The 20321-nt window shown below is 40.8% G+C and overlaps 1 protein-coding gene across 38 annotated transcripts in view; it reads left to right on the top strand.

The window, feature by feature from the left end:
- Positions 1–20321, top strand: part of LOC146967258 (ankyrin-3-like) — a 167762-nt gene that overhangs the window by 85145 nt on the left and 62296 nt on the right. For 32 of the 38 annotated variants that reach the window (XM_085762401.1, XM_085762437.1, XM_085762432.1 and 29 more), the window contains exons 5-15: positions 892–990; positions 6060–6245; positions 7961–7984; positions 11190–11288; positions 12281–12379; positions 12821–12919; positions 13572–13769; positions 17125–17223; positions 17691–17789; positions 18951–19049; positions 20007–20204. In XM_085762401.1, the coding sequence (XP_085618527.1) occupies positions 892–990; positions 6060–6245; positions 7961–7984; positions 11190–11288; positions 12281–12379; positions 12821–12919; positions 13572–13769; positions 17125–17223; positions 17691–17789; positions 18951–19049; positions 20007–20204 (1299 nt within the window). The remainder of the gene's footprint in view (positions 1–891; positions 991–6059; positions 6246–7960; positions 7985–11189; positions 11289–12280; positions 12380–12820; positions 12920–13571; positions 13770–17124; positions 17224–17690; positions 17790–18950; positions 19050–20006; positions 20205–20321) is intronic. The other 6 variants (XM_085762434.1, XM_085762431.1, XM_085762426.1 and 3 more) reach the window with 1 other exon arrangement.

Below are 20321 nucleotides of genomic sequence, written 5' to 3'. Positions count from 1 at the left end.
TTTTACACACACACACACACACACACACACACACACACACACACACACACACACACACACACACACACACACACACACACACACACACACAGAGGCCTCTTCACCTCCAGCTCCAGATCAGCTGTTATCAGGTGTGAGGTATGTACGGAGGTGACAGCGTGTCCATTTGTGGAGGTCAGGAGATAAAATTAAACAAAAAAAACAAAGTAGGAGGAGATGACGGGATAAAATCTCACCAATATATCATGACGAAGCAGATTTTATTGAAATACCATTAACTGTTTATTGATTAAAAAAAAAAACCCTGATGGGAGTCATCTCTCTCTCTCTTCGGTCCGACCCACTAAATTAAATCTACGACAAATCGAGCTACTTTCATCTCATTAATGCGAAAATCCTGTAAAATCCGATATTGCCATCCAGCAGTCCGGCTTATTGATTTCCAACACTGGCCACGGTGACCTCATGCAAGCGGAGATATTAATGGGATAGATGATCGTATCACTTGGGAGAGTGGTTTAAGAAAAAAAGTCAAAATTCTCTGATTTCAGCTTCTTAAATGTGAATCTCTCTGGTTGCTTTGTCCCTTTATGACAATAAACTGAGTCTCTCCTTGGTTTGTGGACAAAACAAAACATTTGAGGACGTGGTTGTGTGGTTTGGGAAATACTGATTGACATTTTTTTAACATTTTATTGACCCAACAACTAATCGATGAATCGTTTTAATCGATAATGAAAATAATCGTTAGTTGCAGCCCCAAGATTTTCCAACAACAGTAAGATTTAAGGCACCATTTTATTTATTATTTTACTGCCTGTTCCTATGTTTTTCTTCATGCAGATTAAATTGTTATATGTGATGTTTGAATGCTTCTTCTCTTTTCTCCAGAATGGCTTCACTCCGCTGTACATGGCGGCGCAGGAGAATCACATGGAGGTGGTGCAGTTTTTATTGGACAACGGCTCCAGTCAGAGCATCGCCACGGAGGTAAACACACTGAAACACCTGCACACACACACACACACACTCAGGCACAAACAGATGACACACTATACTATACTATACTGTACGTTCATGCTTTAACGCTCACAAGCTGCTAATAGCTACCCTTCATTCAGCCTCCCTGTAATTACGCCGCGTCATTATAAACCAGCACCGTTCTTTGTTGCGAATGGAAGATAATAGCAGCTTGCCGCCAGAAAGAGGCTGAATGAGACACAGTATGAATCTTTGTTTACTACGGTGAGGAGGTGGGGAGGCGATGAGTTCATTCAGAATGACCTTGGCTGTGCAGAGGAGGAGGAGTCGGCACCATGCGACACTACTATGATGATGGTGATGGTGATGGTGATGTGTGTGAGAGCGATTTAATCCATCATCTGCAGCCAGCAGCAGAGACAGCAGGCAGCAGCTGACTGCCACCGCTGTCGGACTGAAGTCTTGACAAACACACAGCCTCATTCTAGTCCATAAAGTTTTGTCTGCACAATAAAAACTGCAGTAAAATTTAGAAAAAAATTAAGAGTTAGACAGTGCAGCAGCATATCTCCAATGTCTTTAGTGCTTTTCTTTGGTTTGAAAACTTATATTGAATGACCAGAGTATCAGGACAGTTGCCATATTGATGATATTTATGATATAAAGTTATAAATTTAAAAAAATAAAAGTGTTATAAGGTGTTTAAACACAAGCAGCGGCACAACACATTAGATACATTTCTTAAATTTGATTAATTTAAATCACAAACTGTTTGATTAGAAACTTGTCATCAAAAAGACAAACAGGTCGAAGCAGACGACAAACATCAGCAACATTAGCTTCAGCTGCTGTAACTGCCCTGTTTCATTGTTTACCTGGATTTGTTTGTTTCTTGTGAAATAAATACCTTTTTAAATATTATAAACAATGAACAAAATTATATAAAAATAAACACTTTCAGTCTTTATATCCATCCCAACCAGTAGCCATTATTCTACTCTTTTAAAAACTACTTATTATAACAATTATATTTAAATCATGAAGCATCTATCATTTATACAGTAATATACTCTGTACTTCATCATATACAAGCAGCATTCATTTGGAACATATACAGTAAAGATAATAATTACAGCAAACAGACTCCCATCTTAATCTACACAAAGTGCAGTATGTTGATTGTGATGATACAAAGTCCAAAGAGACAGAAAGAAAATATGCAAGACACTTTATTACAAATTTATGAAAATATCAAAACTCATGTTTTAGTCCATCTCTACATAGTTTTTCCTCTGTTCAACCAACATCTCATTCATACTGAATCCATTAATGTCAATTAACTGGTTAATAAATCTACAGTTTTATGTTAAGTTGGCTCAGTAGTTTCTGTGGATTTTACAAATGTCTCCTCAATGGGAATAAACAGAGCGTTATTTACAGTGTATGCGGGATTGGAGTTAGATTAACTGACTACAGTGTGGTTAATACAGATGTTTGTGTTACAGATGTTTACATTACAGTGTGTTGTCAGTCAGTAGCATTAGTTTCCTGTTGGTTTTCATTTTGGTGTTTGTTTTGAGACGAATCCTTCAGTCTTTTTGAGCTGTTTGTGTTTCCTGAATATTCAGCTGAGTGTGTGTGTGTGTGTGTGTGTGTGTTAGTGTTTACACACCTCTCAGCTCTGCACCAGTGCTGCTGCTGCTGCTTCTTCTTCCCCCTCACTTCACCACCTCGTCTCTTCTCTGTACTCGTCTTTCCTCTCATCTCTTTTCCTTTCCTCCTCCGTCATTCCTCCTTTTGTCTGTCTCCGCACATCCTCCTCCTCCTCCTCTTCTTCTTCCTCCTCCTCCTCCTCCTCTTCTTCTTCCTCTTCCTCCTCCTCCTCCTCCTCCTCCTCTTCCTCCTCCTCACAGTCTCCTCCAGTGGGAGACTGAATGAATAATTCATGTGGGGAAATATATATCCATGTTTGAAGCAACTCCCAGTGTTTAATAATTAACATTTAACCATTTCTGAGGCAGAACAGATTAACGAGCCCTTTGTTTTGTGTTTTTATTTTTGTTGCTAATCTGAAGTCTGCTTTTGATCTTTCTTCTTTTTTTTTTGTTAGTTCATCTGTTGTGTGTTTTTGAGCATTAAATTACACAGATTACACAATGCACTGCAGTGCCACAAAGTGTGCAACACACTCTGCAGTAATTCTGCAGTAAATCCACATGTGTCCTCAATCGTCCCTCTGTGACGTGAAGCTGAGATTGAAGCAGCTTTCTTTCTCAGGTCGTTTGAGGATGTTACAGCCACGTTAACGACACCGGCACAATTAACGTAACTTGCCGTGTCATTAATAGTTTTTACTTTTGATTAGATTCATTTGAATGGACTGACTCCTGTTGCTGCGGTTTTCAGGCTGTGATTTAGCTCCAGCTTCAGCAACTTTATGCTGCGTCATTGTCACAGTTCAAGCTCCTAGACTCACCTCAGAAACCTTAATCTGTGTCTTTCTGTTTGCTTCTCTCTCTCTGTCTCTCTCTCTGTTTATATCTCTCTGTCTGTTTCTCTCTCTGTCTCTCTCTCTGTCTGTTTGTCTCTCTGTCTCTCTGTCTGTTTGTCTCTCTGTCTCTCTGTCTGTTTGTCTCTCTGGGACGTTGAGCTGTCTGTGTCTCCTCCTGAATCTCTAATGAAGCAGATGAAACAGCAGCAGCAGCAGCTCTGTGATGGCTCAGGACTCCAAGAGGCTAAATTTATGAACTTGAACATGTTTGTGTGGCCGTGTGTGTGTGTGTGTGTGTGTGTGTGTCTTGCGGACATGTTTCTAGGTCAAATTTACCGTAGTGGGAGTTTGAGGGTTAAGACTTCAGAACTGGGTCAGGAACTGAGTGAGTGGTGATGGTCCAGGACAGGGTGGGGCGACCAGCTAATGCATTATGTCACTGACGGGTCCTCGTGAATATAAGACATCTGTGTGTGTGTGTGTGTGTGTGTGTGTGTGTGTTAGTTAGTGTGGGTGTGTGTGTGTTTGTTTGTTTGTGTAGACGTTGTCTCCGTTACAGTTTTTGTGTATGAGCGATGCAGTGCTCTCCGGGGGGAGGTTCTGCTTTGATGTGTGGGGGCGTTCTGATGCTGAGTTGGTTTTATCCAGACAGTCGGTGTCCTGTGTAAACACACACACATGCACATGCATACACACACACACACACACAATCTTGGTGTTGTTTTACTTGTAATCCTCCTTCTTCTTCCTCCTCCTCCTCCTCGATGATTCAGAGATAACTGCTCCTAGTAGCCTCTGCTTTGTCTCTCATTTATCATATGGCCCTGGATGAATCTGTGTGTGTGTGTGTGTGTGTGTGCACAACATCCCACACAAGTTTCCCTTTACATTAGTTTGCAGTTTATGTCTGCAAATAACAATTATCCTCAAAATGATGATGTTCTCAGTAGATAGTAACAATCAGCTCAACGTGACGTCTGCAGACACTGAAAAACATAAAATCTTCATATTTGTGGATTTTCATGTCACTGATTAACAAAATAGTTGTGGATCAATTTTGTGTGAATGACTAATCATTTAATCGACTGTTTGTTTGTTGCAGCTCCGCTCTGGTCTGTTTCTTGGTTCGTGCTCATTAGCAGATACATTTCCTTTCGATTTGTCCTTGAGCAAATTCGCCAAACGGCCCAGTGTGACACCAGCAGCTGATGTGTGTCATTAAAATCACATTTCTCCCTGTGATGATGGATGACGCTGGACAGAAGTGTGTCTGTGTGTGTGTGTGTGTGTGTGTGTGAGAGAGAGAGAGAGAGAGAGTGTGTGAAAAACATACTGCAGTAAGTGAATATGAGAGAGGAATATTATTAAAATGACTCTGGAGGCTCAGCACCACCTCCACTGACCCATCTCTGCTTAACACGCAGACAGTGAAGGCATCATCCGTCTGACTTTGATGTATAATGTAAAACTACACAGGAAGTAAACAACAGTCAGACACTTCAAAACTGTTTGATCTGATTTTCCTTGAATGAAGCAGCAGCCGGACAAAAACATCCCGTCCTCACTGTGATGATGTCTGAACAAGATCCTGAGAAATGACCATTAAAGTGATGCATTCATGGTCCTCAGAGGTTGAATTGGATTTTGTAAAATTGCTGCCCTGAGTTGGTTTGGAGTGAAATATCTTAACACTAGGGATAGTTCAACATTTTGGCAAATTGGCCCACTGCCATAGTCCCTATAGTTTTAGGAGTAGGTTCGTTACCTTTAATTGTCGGTGCAAGCTATTTTTAGAACGGCGGAGCAGAGCTGCGAGCTGCTCAGTGCTACGCTACGGAGGCTCATGGGATTTCTTGGTTTCCCTCATCAAACTCATCAAATACACAATCCAACAACTCCACAACGCTCTGGTGGACAAGTTGTGACCTGCACATTCACCACGCTATGAGATAATAACAGAACGTTACGAGACTGAGTTGTTTTCGAGCGTCTATCAGAGCGTTTTGGAGTTGTTGGATTGTGTATTTGATGAGTTTGATCCAATGACTTTTTGTACAGCGCCACCATCAGGTCAAAATTTGATTATAATTCATAAAAGTAGTCCCATCAATCTCTGTTGCACCAATCAGCATGAACACATGAAACAAAGATAGTAGTAAGATACAGTAGTGGTAAAATGTGACAAAACCTGCACTGCTACAAAGCTCCATACCTCTATTTATTATTCAATCATTGTCTATATGGCATCTGTGGATACAATTTACAGCCAATTGTATTTTTTTTTATTTTCTTTATTGCTTTATTTTGGCTCCAACTCCCAGGAAACACATCACAGTTTATAGTCAGTAGAATAAATGTAGCATCTAACACACGTTACAGCAGAAAATACTTAGATAAATCACTAAGGATGAATAAATACACCTGTAAAGATTTTTATTTAAGTTTTTACAAGATAAAAAGATGATAACTCCTTGTTTAATGTGCAATTTGCAGACAAATAGAGTGAACAAACAGCAGCTGCTCAGGATTAATAACTCAACATGAAGCAGAGTCAGTGATGAGTGTTTGTGTCTCTGCTGCTCCACAGGACGGCTTCACTCCTCTGGCCGTGGCGCTGCAGCAGGGCCACGACCAGGTGGTTTCCCTCCTGCTGGAAAACGACACCAAGGGGAAGGTTCGACTCCCGGCGCTGCACATCGCCGCACGCAAAGACGACACCAAGGCCGCAGCCCTGCTCCTCCAGAACGACCACAACGCCGACGTAGAGTCCAAGGTACTGTACAGGCCCGGAAAGAGACAGGAAGCGACTTTGTCTGTGTTTTTGTCGTTGGTTTGAGACTCTCTCCACTTTATTTCCTGCCCCCATGATGCCTTGCATGGATTTTGAGCGTGACTTTCAGTTTTTCCTTTCACTGAATCTTCGTTTGCTCCCAGTCTGTCTCCTTTTTCTTGCAGAAATTAAATAAAACATGTCAAACAGTTATACAGTAGAGCTGCAGACGTGCTGGTGATGCATGGATGTTGTTAAGGGGAGAGCCAGGCTAGCAGTTTCCCTCTGTTTCCAGTCTTTGTGCTAAGCTAGGCTAATTGGCTGCATCTTTAATTTACAGATATGAGTTCAGAAAGTAAATAAGAAGTATTTCCCACCCAGAGATGAGCCGGTGGTCTCATTAATATGGATTGATATGGAAGAACTGAGTGTGTTAAAATGTTAATTGCTTCACTCTCAGTTTATCTGAAGTCACTTGTTCTGTCACATTGTCCTTTTGTTTACTATGCGACACGTTTTGTTTCTTCATCATCTGTTTCAGAGGATTTAATGAACACTTTGTAAAATCCTAAATCTCCCTGAACAATATCTTCTTAAACCCTTTTTTTCTGACTGGATTAACATTACAAGAGGAGGTGGGAGGATAATAATGTTGATAATTATTAATTTACCTCGTTATGTCTGAGGGGCATTTTAAACTTGGTGAGATTAAAGGATGTGGTCTCTGAGAAGTGTTTGTTATGTTTCTCTATTGTTGTTTTTTACTCTTAATTCAATTACTCATGCTGACACACTCACCTGAGTCTCCTTCTGACATTTCTGTGCGCTCACTGTGGTGAGTAATTTGAAAATCTGCAAACTCATCTGCAGGTTTTCAGTGTAAAAAATAACAATACACCCAGTTATCTCTTAGCTTATTTTTGAATTTATTCGACTTTAGGTACCAATGCGCATATGATATGTATCTATCATCAAGTGTGAGGCCTAAATGTCAAAAACTGAATCTAATTTTATGTAAATATCGTGTTATATTGATAATACAGCAGCTGTATTTCATTTATCAGGTTATAAATCAAGTAGCAGAGAAGCTAATACACACATCACTAACTCTCACAAACACTGGTTCAGTGAAAAGGAAGAACAGGAAGTCGTGCCCAGGATTCACAGTGGGGAATGGGAATAACATGGAAAGACGTCTTCTGTCAACGTGTGTTTTTATTTCTGTTGTGAATGTGATGTTGCTTATTAACGTCCCTGAGCTTGTTTTTTATTTATTTATTATTCTTTTTTCTTTTTCTTTTATTTCAGGGGACAAATATGCGAGACAAACAAGCATTTATAGATTATACTGTACACGCTCAATGTTACGTTCAAGTCCCGGAACAAGAGTCGGTGTTTTCCCTTGTGTTTATTTTATTTATTAGCAGAAAAGAAAATAACCAACCTGTCCGTCAGGAGAGAACGTCACATCTGTCCACATCTGTGTTGTTGTTGTTGCCTTTAAGTTCTTCTTCATTCTCACACGTCGTTCATCCTACAGCTTGGTGCAGCCATGGTGTCGGTGTCGTTGTTGTTGTTGTTGTTGTTGTTGTTGTGGTACTGTAGTTGTTGTGGTGCACTAACCGCCCCATTCTCTCCTCCTCCTCCTCCTCCTCCTCCCTCTATTCGTTCCTTATTTCTGACCCGACCGTTCCCCCGTTTTCCCTTCTCCCTTCTAGATGATGGTGAATAGAACAACAGAGGTACATCTTCTCTTCTCTTCTCTTCTCTTCTCTTCTCTTCTCTTCTCTTCTCTTCTCTTCTCTTCTCTTCTCTTCTCTTCTCTTCTCTTATCTATTCTTGTCTTCTTCTCTTCTCTGTTCTTCTCTTCTCTCCTCCTCTTCTCTTCTCTTCTCTTCTCCTCTTCTCTTCTCCTCTTCTCTTCTCTTCTCTTCTCTTCTCTGTTCTTCTCTTATCTTCTTCTCTTCTCTTCTCTTCTCTGCTCTTCTCTTTTCTTCTCTGTTCTTCTCTTCGTTATTCTTGTCTTCTTCTCTTCTCTTCTCATCTCTCCTCTTCTCTTCTCTTCTCTTCTCTTCTCATCTCTCCTCTTCTCTTCTCTTCTCTGTTCTTCTCTTCTCTCCGCTTTCTCTTCTCTTCTCTTCTCTTCTCTTCTCTTCTCTTCTCTTCTCTTCTCTTCTCTTCTCTTCTCCTCTCCTCTCCTCTCCTCTCCTCTCCTCTCCTCTCCTCTCCTCTCCTCTCCTCTCCTCTCCTCTCCTCCTCTCATCACTCACTCATGGTCACCTCTGCACAGCCAAAGCCTTCTGTCTGCTGGCATGAACGTTAAATGCTGGCGTGAATGCTTTTGCTCACCTGCCTGTTTCTTTTTCTTTGTTTGTTTTTTTTAAGCCTGCATCGCATTTTGACTTTGCTTCGTGTGTGTTTTGCAGTTGTTTGTTGCTTTGAGCCAAAGGAAAAAAAAAACACAAATACACAGTAGCAACCTGGAGCTGAAACCATTTAATATTTTTCTTCCAGTAATGTGCCATAAACTCTCATGTGAAAGCTGAGGCCTGTGGCCAGCACGAACAAATGAACGCTGAAATATTGATGCGGGTGAAATTACATTTCTACAGCTCTAATCCCATCAGCAAAGCTACAGGGTCGAGTTATACACACAACTCTGCTGCTCTGCTTTCTATTTGTAACAGACGTAATGCCTGGATTAATGAGCTCATATATAATAAGTAAGTGCAGTACATGTCTAAATCATTGTCTGAAAATCAAATCATTGAACACATGATAGATGAGTCTATTAATCCAGAGTTAATCATCTATAACTGTGTTTATAAATTACACGCTAGTTAATGTTACTAAAATGCTTTGTTAATGATGAATTAAGTGTTAAATAATGCTAAAACTAATGCTTAACATTAATTATTATACACTTTATGATCTAATAATTATCTGTCATCAACAAAACACAACTCTTCCTGTGGATATTTCACTGTAAAAGCCTGGAATACTTTTATTGTGAAAAGTCTGCCAGAGGTTGCGTTCACAGCTTAGCATCGATCAGGAAAGATGCAGAGTGGCAAGTTAGTGCTGCAGACACAAACATGGACGTAAAACTGAATTTATCAAGACGACAGGCAAACGTAGAGGAAGTTTTAAGTTTGCACTAAACAAGAAATGAGGAATAAACGCCTGGCTTTAATATAAACCAGATAAAACAGTGTAAAAACAGGAAACGAGGACGAATGTTGAGGCTGATCTCAGTCTCTAAATGTTCATTTAAACTTAAATACCCTGTGAGCTCAGCCTCTTTAAAGAAACAGTTTAATGGAGGAAAATGTGAAGCTTTGTCATTATGACGATCCGGCTACCAGCACCTCTAAAGCTCATTAACCAACACTTTGTTTATTTGAATCCTCCAAAAAAGCTTCATATTCAGAGGGCGGCTTTTAATCTCCTCATCTAACTCTCTGCAAGAAAGCCAAAAGGAAGAATTAACACATTGTAAAAGTGGATTTTGAATAATCATGGCCATTTATTTTCTTTCTGTGGTTTCGACAGAAAACGACAAACATGTTTGACTCCTGAGATCATTCAACCCTCTATAAGTTTTCACTACTTTCTTGCGTTTCTCTCTTATCCAGCCAACGTGTGAATAAAAAAACATGATGCAAGCGTTTGATTTAAAAGAAAAATAAAACTCACAGAACTACTTTTTTTCATCCTCTCCAGCCTCTGTCTGTTGTGTGATCTTACCCCAGCTGAAACAATATCAATGACATGTATCAATAAAACCAATTGTTTTTGTTCTTTGCACCTCCCGGGTGTTTCCTTGTGATGTGCACTCTTGAATTTCACTGTTATTGACGCTACAAATTGCGAAATGAACATAATGTAAATTTGCCTGTGTATGAAAGGCTCATCCAGCTGAAGTCATAGTTACAACGTTAGCTTAGCTTTAGCATTTCAGTAGATTATATTAATTAGTAATTTTTAACGAACATGAACCTAAAGTTTGAGACGATGCTGATGATAGTTTTATATATATATATATATTTATATCACATGGCCAGAAGCATGTTGACCTTTCCTGTTTGTTGCTTTGCAAAAGGTCGAGTCAGGACTGAACTGTTACAGATTATGTAAAATGAATGAATACTTTACTATTCTCGCTGATACTTTTTACTCCCGTCATTTGTCCTAAACTGGTTTATTTTACATCTTTGAACATTGAATATTATTACCCTTAAATGAGCAGTTTGGAAGAAACATTAGCATGAAACTTCAGTCCTTTAATCACTAAAATCTGTCTCCAGCTCTTATCAGTTAGCATGCTAAGCTAGCCCCACTTTTTCCAATACCGAGTCACTGTCACTGATGCAGACGCATGCTTACCTGCATGTCGGGTTTATGAACATTTTTGCTTTGTTCGTTTTTTTTTAAGAAATTGAGACAAAGCCGATGTTTAAATTTTGTGTTTTCATTTGACAGGAGCTGATTGTGCTTCTGTTTGCTGCTGTTGTGATCTGAACAGTGTTAAATTGTGCTGCGCTGAACTATTACACAACAAGAAAAAGTAGAACAATACAAACACTGAATGGTCACTTTATTAATCTAATCCAACCTCGGCTCATTACTTCTACCTTTACTGTACAAAGATCATACAGGATTTAAAGTGTATGTTTTAGTTGAGTTTGAGCTTTGTGAAGGGAATAAACATGTGAATGAGCAGCACTTTTATTTTTTGTTAAAGCATGTTTCACTGCTGTCTGCTCTGCTTTGGCCCACCACCACCACTACTGCTGCTGCTGCTGCTGCTGCTGTTTGTCCTGTCCCATCATGCTTTGCTCCCGGCTCATTGTGACACAGTCTTTGCTTATTTTTGCTCTCGCTTTAACTGAATCTCTCTCTCTCTCTCTGTCTGCACCTGTTTGTTTGTGTGTTTGTTTGTCTCAGAGCGGCTTCACTCCCCTGCACATCGCGGCTCACTACGGCAACATCAACGTAGCAACGCTGCTGCTGAACCGAGGGGCAGCCGTGGACTTCAAGGCGAGGGTAGGTGCTTTGCTTCAGAGATGGAGAACACACAATGACACACATACACATGCAAACGCACACACATGCACACACACAGACACTCAGACCTTTTGAAGTGAATGCTGCTGGATGATATGTAGGAATCCGTGTGTGTGTGTGTGTGTGTGTGTGTGTGTGTGTGTGTGTGTGTGTGTGTGTGTGTGTAGGAATGCGATAGTGACACGTGTAAGTCTACAGCTGTGCTTGTCACTCTGCAGGAGGAAACCCTGTGTGAGCTATAGGATCCTATATAGGTTGTGGTAACTGATGCTGGATGTCTGTGAATGTGTATGAAAGTGTTGAATACTTACTATAAAATGTAAAAACAGAAGTTACATTTTATATTTTTTATCTATTTATCATTTATTTTCCAAAAGGATTGTTTACTTTTTCCTTTAAGTGTTGTATATTTTCTCCCATTTCACTAAATATGTTGTGAATTACTTTGATAGAAAAACAAAGAAACAGGTGAAAAAACAACTTTATTGATGTATCTTGATTGTTTTTGGTTCATTTCTTATACATATTGGTAAAGAACAATTTATCCGTCTTCAAACTGATTATATAATCATACAGTAGTTTGTAGACTGTATATAACAGTCAGCAGGTGCAGCATCACAGTGCATACTGTCCTATTATAAGGAGAGTATAAATACACAGGGACATTAGGCCGGGGCAGGTGCTGATTGAAGGTGGGAAACACAAGAAGGACGAAGAAAACAAAGGATTTTTAAAATAAAACACGAAAAACTCAAACTCCCAAATTACAGACGTATGAGATGTAAAATAAAAAAGCTGCTGGAGCTTCATTACTGTAACAGTTCCTCTTCAGTTTCACACATCAGGCTTCCTGCTGTGTGTGTGTGTTAAGTGATGATGAGTTATTGTATTCAACCAGCTGACAGTTTGAGGTTACTGTCTGTGTATGTGTGTTTAATATTTTATTATTCTGATTTCCCCTGTCTGCACAGAACGACATCACTCCGCTGCACGTAGCGTCCAAACGTGGGAACAGCAACATGGTGCGACTGCTGCTGGAGAGAGGGGCCAAGATCGATGCACGGACCAAGGTAGACACGAGGGAAACGTTTGAACCCAACGATATGCATTTTTGACACAAAAATATTAAGTTTAGTTTCATTATCTTGAGAGTACAGATTAAAGTGCTTCATAACAGAGCTCAGTGGAGTCTCTCTGTTGAATCCTGTGAGTGTGGTAAACAAAAAAAGCCCAGTCTATGACCGTTTCCCCTCCAGCACAAGAACAGACAGCTCCTATATTATATTTCCAAAATGTCAAAAGCAGCTTCATTGTAGATTTTTCCCACTGTGTGTTTATGAGCTGAAGGTTTTTCTCAGCCTCCAGACAAACACATGATACTTGAAAATGAAATAAAACCTCATCCTGCAGCTGTGAGGCCTTCACTGACGCTCAGCTCAGAGCCTGTAGCTGCTGCTGTACGTACCTACGTTACAGCACAGAGCAGCTCACTGTTTCCTCTCTCTGCACAGGACGGCCTGACTCCTCTGCACTGTGGAGCCCGGAGCGGTCACGAGCAGGTGGTGGAGATGCTGCTGGACAGAGGAGCTCCCATACTGTCCAAGACCAAGGTGCAAACTCTGTCCTCATGTTTTCTCTCCTCACCAAACAAACAGCTATAAAGCCTTCACTTTAACATGCCAACAAAAGCACATAACCAGTACTGGATGCTAAATGCCCGCATATTGTAAACACGATCATTCTTTTGGGGAAATATATAAGACCCAAACAAAAAAAGTTTTTAATTTGGACTTTTTTAGAAATAAAGTGCACCGCCAATTTCTTTTGGAAAAAATTATCACAACAAATCAAGATAAGGTAGAAATGCATAACAAAAAATGGGAAAAACTCTTTCAGTAAATGTATATTAAGTAGTTACTGTAAATTTAATTTTAGTATGTTTCACGTCCCTTTTTTTTACTTTTCTGTCCTGCTTTATTATGTCGTCAGGTTTGTTCTGTCGTTTGTTTTCTGTTTGTCTGTTTTTGGTCAGTGTATTGTCAGTTTATAAATTGTGTATGTTACTGTATTGCCTGTTTCCATTGAATAATCAGCTGTAGCAGCCATGTTTTTATACATATTAGTATAAGATAGGAAAATAACATAATTACACATTTTGCAAATAAAAAAAGGATAAATCACAATAAAATGTGAGAATAATGTCATAGTTCACATGCATGGATGTAAAACTTTAAACTAGTAAACTCTTGTTTCCCCCCTCAGAACGGGTTGTCTCCGCTCCACATGGCGACGCAGGGCGACCACCTCAACTGCGTCCAGCTGCTGCTGCACCACGAGGTGCCGGTGGACGACGTGACCAACGACTACCTGACGGCGCTGCACGTGGCCGCGCACTGCGGACACTACAAGGTGGCCAAGGTCATCGTGGACAAGAAGGCCAACCCCAACGCCAAGGCACTGGTGAGGAAAACGGAGATTTTGAGTTCTGAAAAAAGTTGCACGCAGGTTTAAAAACAAACGATATCAGAGGTGACCTGAGTGACCGGAGCTGCAGCTTCATAGGAGGCCCAGCAGAGGACGGATCTGTGTCTGAATCCAAATACTTCCATGAGTACACTGTCATGTACAGTAGTACACTATATACTCAATTCTGTAAAGATCGTAGCAATCGGAGCAGACTTTTGCGTTTTCACCCTTTACTGTACATGGAGACGCAACGGCGGAGCGTTTTTAAGATTTCCACTCTGGAAGGTGGTTTCACTTTTTTTTGCGTTTTCAAGCCCCCAAAACGCCGTCGCCATCTAAAAGAAAGGCACATCTGATGAAATATTTTGCCATTTTCCTTTGGCAGTGTTGTCGTGTGAACAGGGCCTTAGTGTTGTCTCAAATTGAAAACTGTCGTTGTGCACTTACAGTACCGGAACAAATGATCACAACAGTTGCCAACATCCTAAAAATGTACACCTCCACACCACATTTGTCATTATAGCTGTAACGGAAGCAAAGATAGAGGCTTTAGAGTATTTTCGGTGCATTGGGGTCCATTTTTGAAAAACCTTGTTTATTTCCGATATAAAATGTGATCTCACTTGTCTTAGGATAAATGTATTTGTATGACACTAAGGTACTTCCATACCAAAGAGGACCTTTGCATCATGACTTGAAGGTCTATTTTTTAAGGCTTAACCTCTCTACTGCTTCTCTTTTTGACTGTTGTTGTCGCCCGTCAACACATCTAGCAGCTTGTTATGTTTGTAACTTCAATTAGCAATAATGAACGCCCTGCTTGTACTTTGTTTTCTCTTGTGTGGGTCGCCTGTTTAATGTGAGATGGAGAGTACGTCACCACCACCGCGTCAGCCGGCTCCTCTTACTGGTGGAAAACGTTGGCCCACCAGTTTGTTGGTGGGAAGTGTCCATCGTTCCACACTCAACTTTCTGACCGTTATGAGTGAACCATCTGGGTTCTTACAGTACACTGCATTTTCCCATACTTGTCAGTGTTAACACAAATAAATAGTTTAACTATGGAAGTATTCGAACTGAGGAACAGCTGGAAGAGCAGAGCCATTCTCAGACTGAAAGTGAACAGACGAGAGGAGAGTTTGCAGAAAGAGCACTCAGAGCTGCTGGAGGAGTGAGAGGCAGGCGAAGCCCAGCGGTGTTACACAGTGTTAACGATTCCCTCTTCTGCTTCTGATGCTGGCAGCAAAGCTTTTAACTCCTCACTTCACTCCCAGGCCAGGTAGATCTCATGGAGCAACCAGGGCCTGGTTGGAGCTGTAGGGAGACGAACACAAAGATAGAGGGGGGAAATAAGTGAAACCTGTCTAAAACTCAAGTTACAAGTGGGGCTGAACAATGATAAAACATGATTTTTGTGATCGCACAGGCTGCGACTGTGCTCTAGTTACGTGTCATGCAAGTGAGAGTGGAGCTGTCGGTGCAAAGAGGCAACACCGCAGCTCATAACAGCTGAGTTCTCCTCTACTACAGCTGAACCGCTGACATGTGGTAGAGACGTTCAGCGACCTGTCACAGTCTCACGGTGTTTTCATTAACATAAACTTCAGCCTCAAAGCTCCCTGTCTTCAGACTGTCTGCTTCCCAGACGATCACACAGGGAGAACATGTAGCTGCTTGTGTGATTGGTTACTGAGTTTTATATCAATGTTTACATCAGACTTATCTGTCAATGCTTTGTTATGCTGTCATGATAAAAATTAATACATGCTAAGTATTGTGTCTGTTGAATAAAGACAGATGAAGGAACTTAAAAAATAATCGCATATTAAATCGCAATTGGTCAAAAAAATTGCAATTAGATTAATTTCCCAAATCGTTCAGTCCTAGTTACAAGTATAAATTTTTTCCAATCAGAGCGCTCTCACATTTATCTCACATTTACACACTATAAACTGTGGAATGACTGTGTTTTTGTGCATCAAGTCAAAAGAGGCAGCAAAGACTCAACAAACCAGAAATGGGAGGAAGCGTTCTGTGCGTTTAGTTCAAGGACCCGTGTAATTATCATACATACTGTAGGAGGTCTTTTAATGAATCATCATTATATTCAATCTTTTTCTCTTTTGTGTCCCAGACTTCAAGGTGTAAAACACATTCTTACACTGCAGCACGAGGAGGAGAGACTGATTCAAAGCAGAAATGTCTCTCTTTTGGTTCTTTTCTCCTGTTAATGATCACAAAGCGATACATTTATTCCAGCGCTCTTAGAAAACTGAATAAGAAGGGTGTTTTTATTTCCCCCTCTCATGTTGAAAGAGTGGCAGAAACATCCTTGTGAGTATGTGAATCAGCCTCCATGTTCATGTTCGTGTAACGAGGCGCAGGTTTGAGGAGAAGAAGTGATAGAAAAGTTGAAGTTGAAGTGTAAAATAGACAAATTCCTCCTGTCGCTCCAGTTTGTGCCAGTGGAACATTTAAGTGTTGACGTCAGGTCTTGATGATTTCATCTCCCAACCAACCAAAACTTTCTTCCTTCCCTTTCAAGTCTCTCATTTCCTCTCTCCCTCCCTCTTCTTCCTTCCTTTTCTTTTCCTTCTTACCTCCCTCATTATCCCTGCTCTTTTTTTTCCTTTTCTTTTTTTTGCACAATTAAAAGAGAGAAAGAGGGAAACTTAAATTGAGCGGGAAAGCGAGGAGGATTAATGAAGGAGGAAGCAGACAAGGAGACCAAAAAGAGGGTTTAAAACCGCGGCCCGGCCGTCGTTATTGGCGTGAAGACAACCATCTCTGTTCTGTAATGGGAGAAGTCTGGGTGTGGTTAGAGCGCTGGGACTTTATAGCCAGAGAGAATGAGAAAAAAAAAAAAAAAAAAGGACATGGAGAGGAAAATGAAGTCATAGGATCGAGCCAGAAACCTCAAAGTCAGGAGAGTAGGAGGGAGGGAAGGAGGGGGGAGACTGTATGAGCTGGCGAGAGACGAGTGAGTTGTAAAGAGGAGTATCTATTTCAGTCCTGCTTGCTTACTTCTTTTTTTTATTTTATTTTATTTTTTTCTTTCACATTCTTACAGTCAAGACAATTATTTCCACACATGCTCGTCTGCTTTGCATGCAGAGAGAAAGAGTGAGAGGAGGGAGAGGGAAGAAGAGGAGGAGGAGGAGGAGGGGGGACGAGGGAAAAAGAAGGTGCCTCTTTGTACTGTGTTTTCCATGTGGAGCTCCAGATTTTGTCCTCAGCCAGTTCTGCGATACCTCTACACACACACACAACACACATAACACACACAACACACACACAGGTTATACAAAACGCTGTAATGGGTTTGTTTTTGTTTTGGTTGTGTTGTTAGAATGGTTTCACCCCGCTGCACATCGCCTGCAAGAAGAACAGACTCAAGGTGATGGAGCTGCTGCTGAAGCATGGAGCATCCATACAGGCCGTCACTGAGGTACGTGTGTGTGTGTGTGTGTGTGTGTGTGTGTGTGTGTGAGGAGTGTCAGGTGTGTTTTACAGTGGACAATAAGGAGTTAAAGTGATGTTGTTGCTCTGTGACGGAGCTGTGGGCTGTTTGGGGTTAAGTTTGTTCTCAGTGCTGGAAACAAGAGCCGTGCTTTAAAAACACTGCAGCTGTACTTGTGTGTTTTGAGTTTCTGCCTCTTTATACTTCAGCTCCATCACAGAGGAGGGAAGCTATTTTGAAAAAAAACATCTTTTTTGTTTATTATGGAGTTCTAAAAAGTTTTATTTTCTGTTTTATGTCCTAAAATAACTGGAGTCTCTGTTTCTACGTGATACTTTGATACTCCTGCTCGCTGTGTGCAGCTCTCAGGCTCAGTCCCACTCGTTTCATATTTAAGAAGTTGTTGAGATTCATACTGACAGATTATTGTTCTGGTTCTGGTTCTGGTTCTGCAGTCTGGTCTGACTCCGATCCACGTCGCAGCTTTTATGGGACATGAGAACATCGTCCACCAGCTGATCAGCCACGGAGCTTCACCCAACACCAGCAATGTGGTGAGTTCAGGAAGTTCCTCTTCTCTCGATTTACCTCTTGGAAAGTTTGTCAATTGAAAAAGTTTCTTAATGATGAATATAAGTGCAGTTTAACTAAAATGCCGAAGTACTTTGCACGTAATTTTGAGGTACTTTAACTTTACTTGAGGTAAAACTGTGTACTTTTTACCTCGGTACATTTTTCTCACAGATTTTGGCACCAGTTACCATGATTGTCAATTGATTTAAGTATTTAATCACAATGAACTGCATGTTTTTATATGGTCAAAATGTATGTTTAAGTTATATTCTAGTGTTTTGTGCTGTATTAACCAAAAACAATGACATATACTGTTGTCCAGGAAGCTTAAAAGTAAAATTCAAATTCAAATTATAAATAAAATAACAGCTTCATCTCAGTTGTAACTGCAAACGGAGACAGTTAAGTGTTAAAAGAAATTTGCATTAACACGTTAGTATCATATTAGCTTTAACAGCTCTAAAGATTCAATAGCAAATATCGTGATCATACCAACACATAGTGACGGATCAAAACAGTGGGTCAATATTGTGTTCACAGTTTGTTTCTGAAGCTTTTATCCATCATAATAAAACATATTAATAAAGATAGGAGAGTAAAATAAAAGTGAATAGAAGGACAATGAAATTAAATGAATAAAGACGGATTATAAAATGTCTAAATGGAAAAAAAAAGAATCGAAACTTGTAAAATAATTGATTTAAAATGAAGTTAAACAAATACTGAGTTCAGAAGGAGGGAAAACAAGGAGCAGGTCGGGAGAGGAGGAACGTCTTCACCTCGTCTGCTCGTTTTCAACAACAGCTTCAAACTTCTGCTAATAAAAGAGAGAGAGAGAGGAAGTGACAGAGAGAGAGAGAGAAAGAGAGGCAGGAGCTCTGCACAGTCAACTCTACAACCCCAAAGTATTTGGTCGCCCACGCCGTGTCTGTGGCCAGGTTACCGTAGAAACGGAGCATTATGGGACGTCATTATGGTGAGGTTGGGTGTGGAGAGTGAGGGGGTCTCTCTCTCTCTCTCTCTTTAGAAAAGGGAGATTTTCATGAGGACGGAGGCAGAGAGAGGATTTGGAGAAAGACTCAAAACTTGGGAATAACTGTTAATCCTCCTCCTGTGTGTGTGTGTGTGTGTGTGTGTTGCAGAGGGGGGAGACAGCACTCCACATGGCAGCGAGGGCAGGACAGTCAAACGTGGTGCGGTATCTGGTCCAGAACGGAGCTCGGGTCGACGCCAAGGCCAAGGTCAGAGACCACGTGTGACTTTTAAAACAGAAAATACACCAAACACAGTCAGAAACAACTGTGTGTGTGTGTGTGTGTGTGTGTGTGTGTGTGTGTTTATGTTTGCCTTGAGAAACAGAACATTATAGTTACTAAATGTGTGTCTTGCTGTGTGTGTGGTTTTGTCTTCACATGTGTCTAATTACTGTCCAGTGCAGATCCATTCATTGTTTCCATTGTGATGTTTCTCTTCTTGTTCTCATTGTAAGGAAACAAAAAAACAAAAAAAACTTCTTGGTAAAGGATCTGTCATGACATAATGAATAGATTAGTCGCTCTGTTGTGCACATGTGCTGCAGGTTTCATTCATATTAATGCAACAACAGTTTTTGTTTTTGTTTTGTATTAGAATTGACCTTTGCTGAAGTTGCTTTAATCTTGTAAATGAATAAACTGTGCACAAGATTCAGAGATTACAACAAACAAAGCACACAAGACCACAAAGTTCTCCTCCTTTTTTTTTCTTTAAGATGCTATAATCAATACTTTTGTTATAAAAATACATGAAATGACAGTGTCACCATGTGATAGTGGTCGTTGCAGAGATGTATCACCTGATTCTGCTGCCTCACTCTTTCACTGCTGCTAAATGCAACATGGTGAAGCATCTGGCCGCTAAAGAGCCAGATGTTTCCCTCAGGAGGAGGTGGAGACCAAACACAGAGCAACAAGAGAAAGAGTACTGGAGGCAGACGCCGCTCAAAATGAATAATAATGTTGTCACATTGTGTAAATCAGCACAATGTCAAGATATACAATGAAAACATGATGATGTGTCGATGTTGTGTTCACAGCCTTCCCCCCCTTGTGGATAAAACAACCAGTTATTTCAAGTTCCCTCTTGTGTGCTTTGTTTTCTCGGAATAATAATAATCTGTTGTTTACATTGGTTTGTTTGCTCCGTTTTGTTGTCGCCAGGACGACCAGACTCCGCTGCACATCTCGAGCCGCCTCGGTAAACCAGACATAGTTCACCAGCTGCTGGGCAACGGAGCGTGCCCGGACGCCACCACCAACTCTGGATACACACCGCTGCACTTGGCCGCCAGGGAGGGACACCGAGACATCGCTGCAGCGCTGCTCGACCAGGGAGCCAGTCTGGGCATCACTACCAAGGTAAATGTCAACATACACACACACACACACACACACACACACATACACACTAGAAAATAAGTGGTTTGTCATACTATAACACACATTTTCTTGCTCTGGAGTGGAAGACATACTCTG

Source organism: Trachurus japonicus, chromosome 19 (assembly GCF_045865225.1).
Source record: "Trachurus japonicus isolate A0001 chromosome 19, Traja_1.0".
Lineage (NCBI taxonomy): Eukaryota > Metazoa > Chordata > Actinopteri > Carangiformes > Carangidae > Trachurus > Trachurus japonicus.
This window is presented reverse-complemented; position numbering and strand designations above follow the sequence as displayed.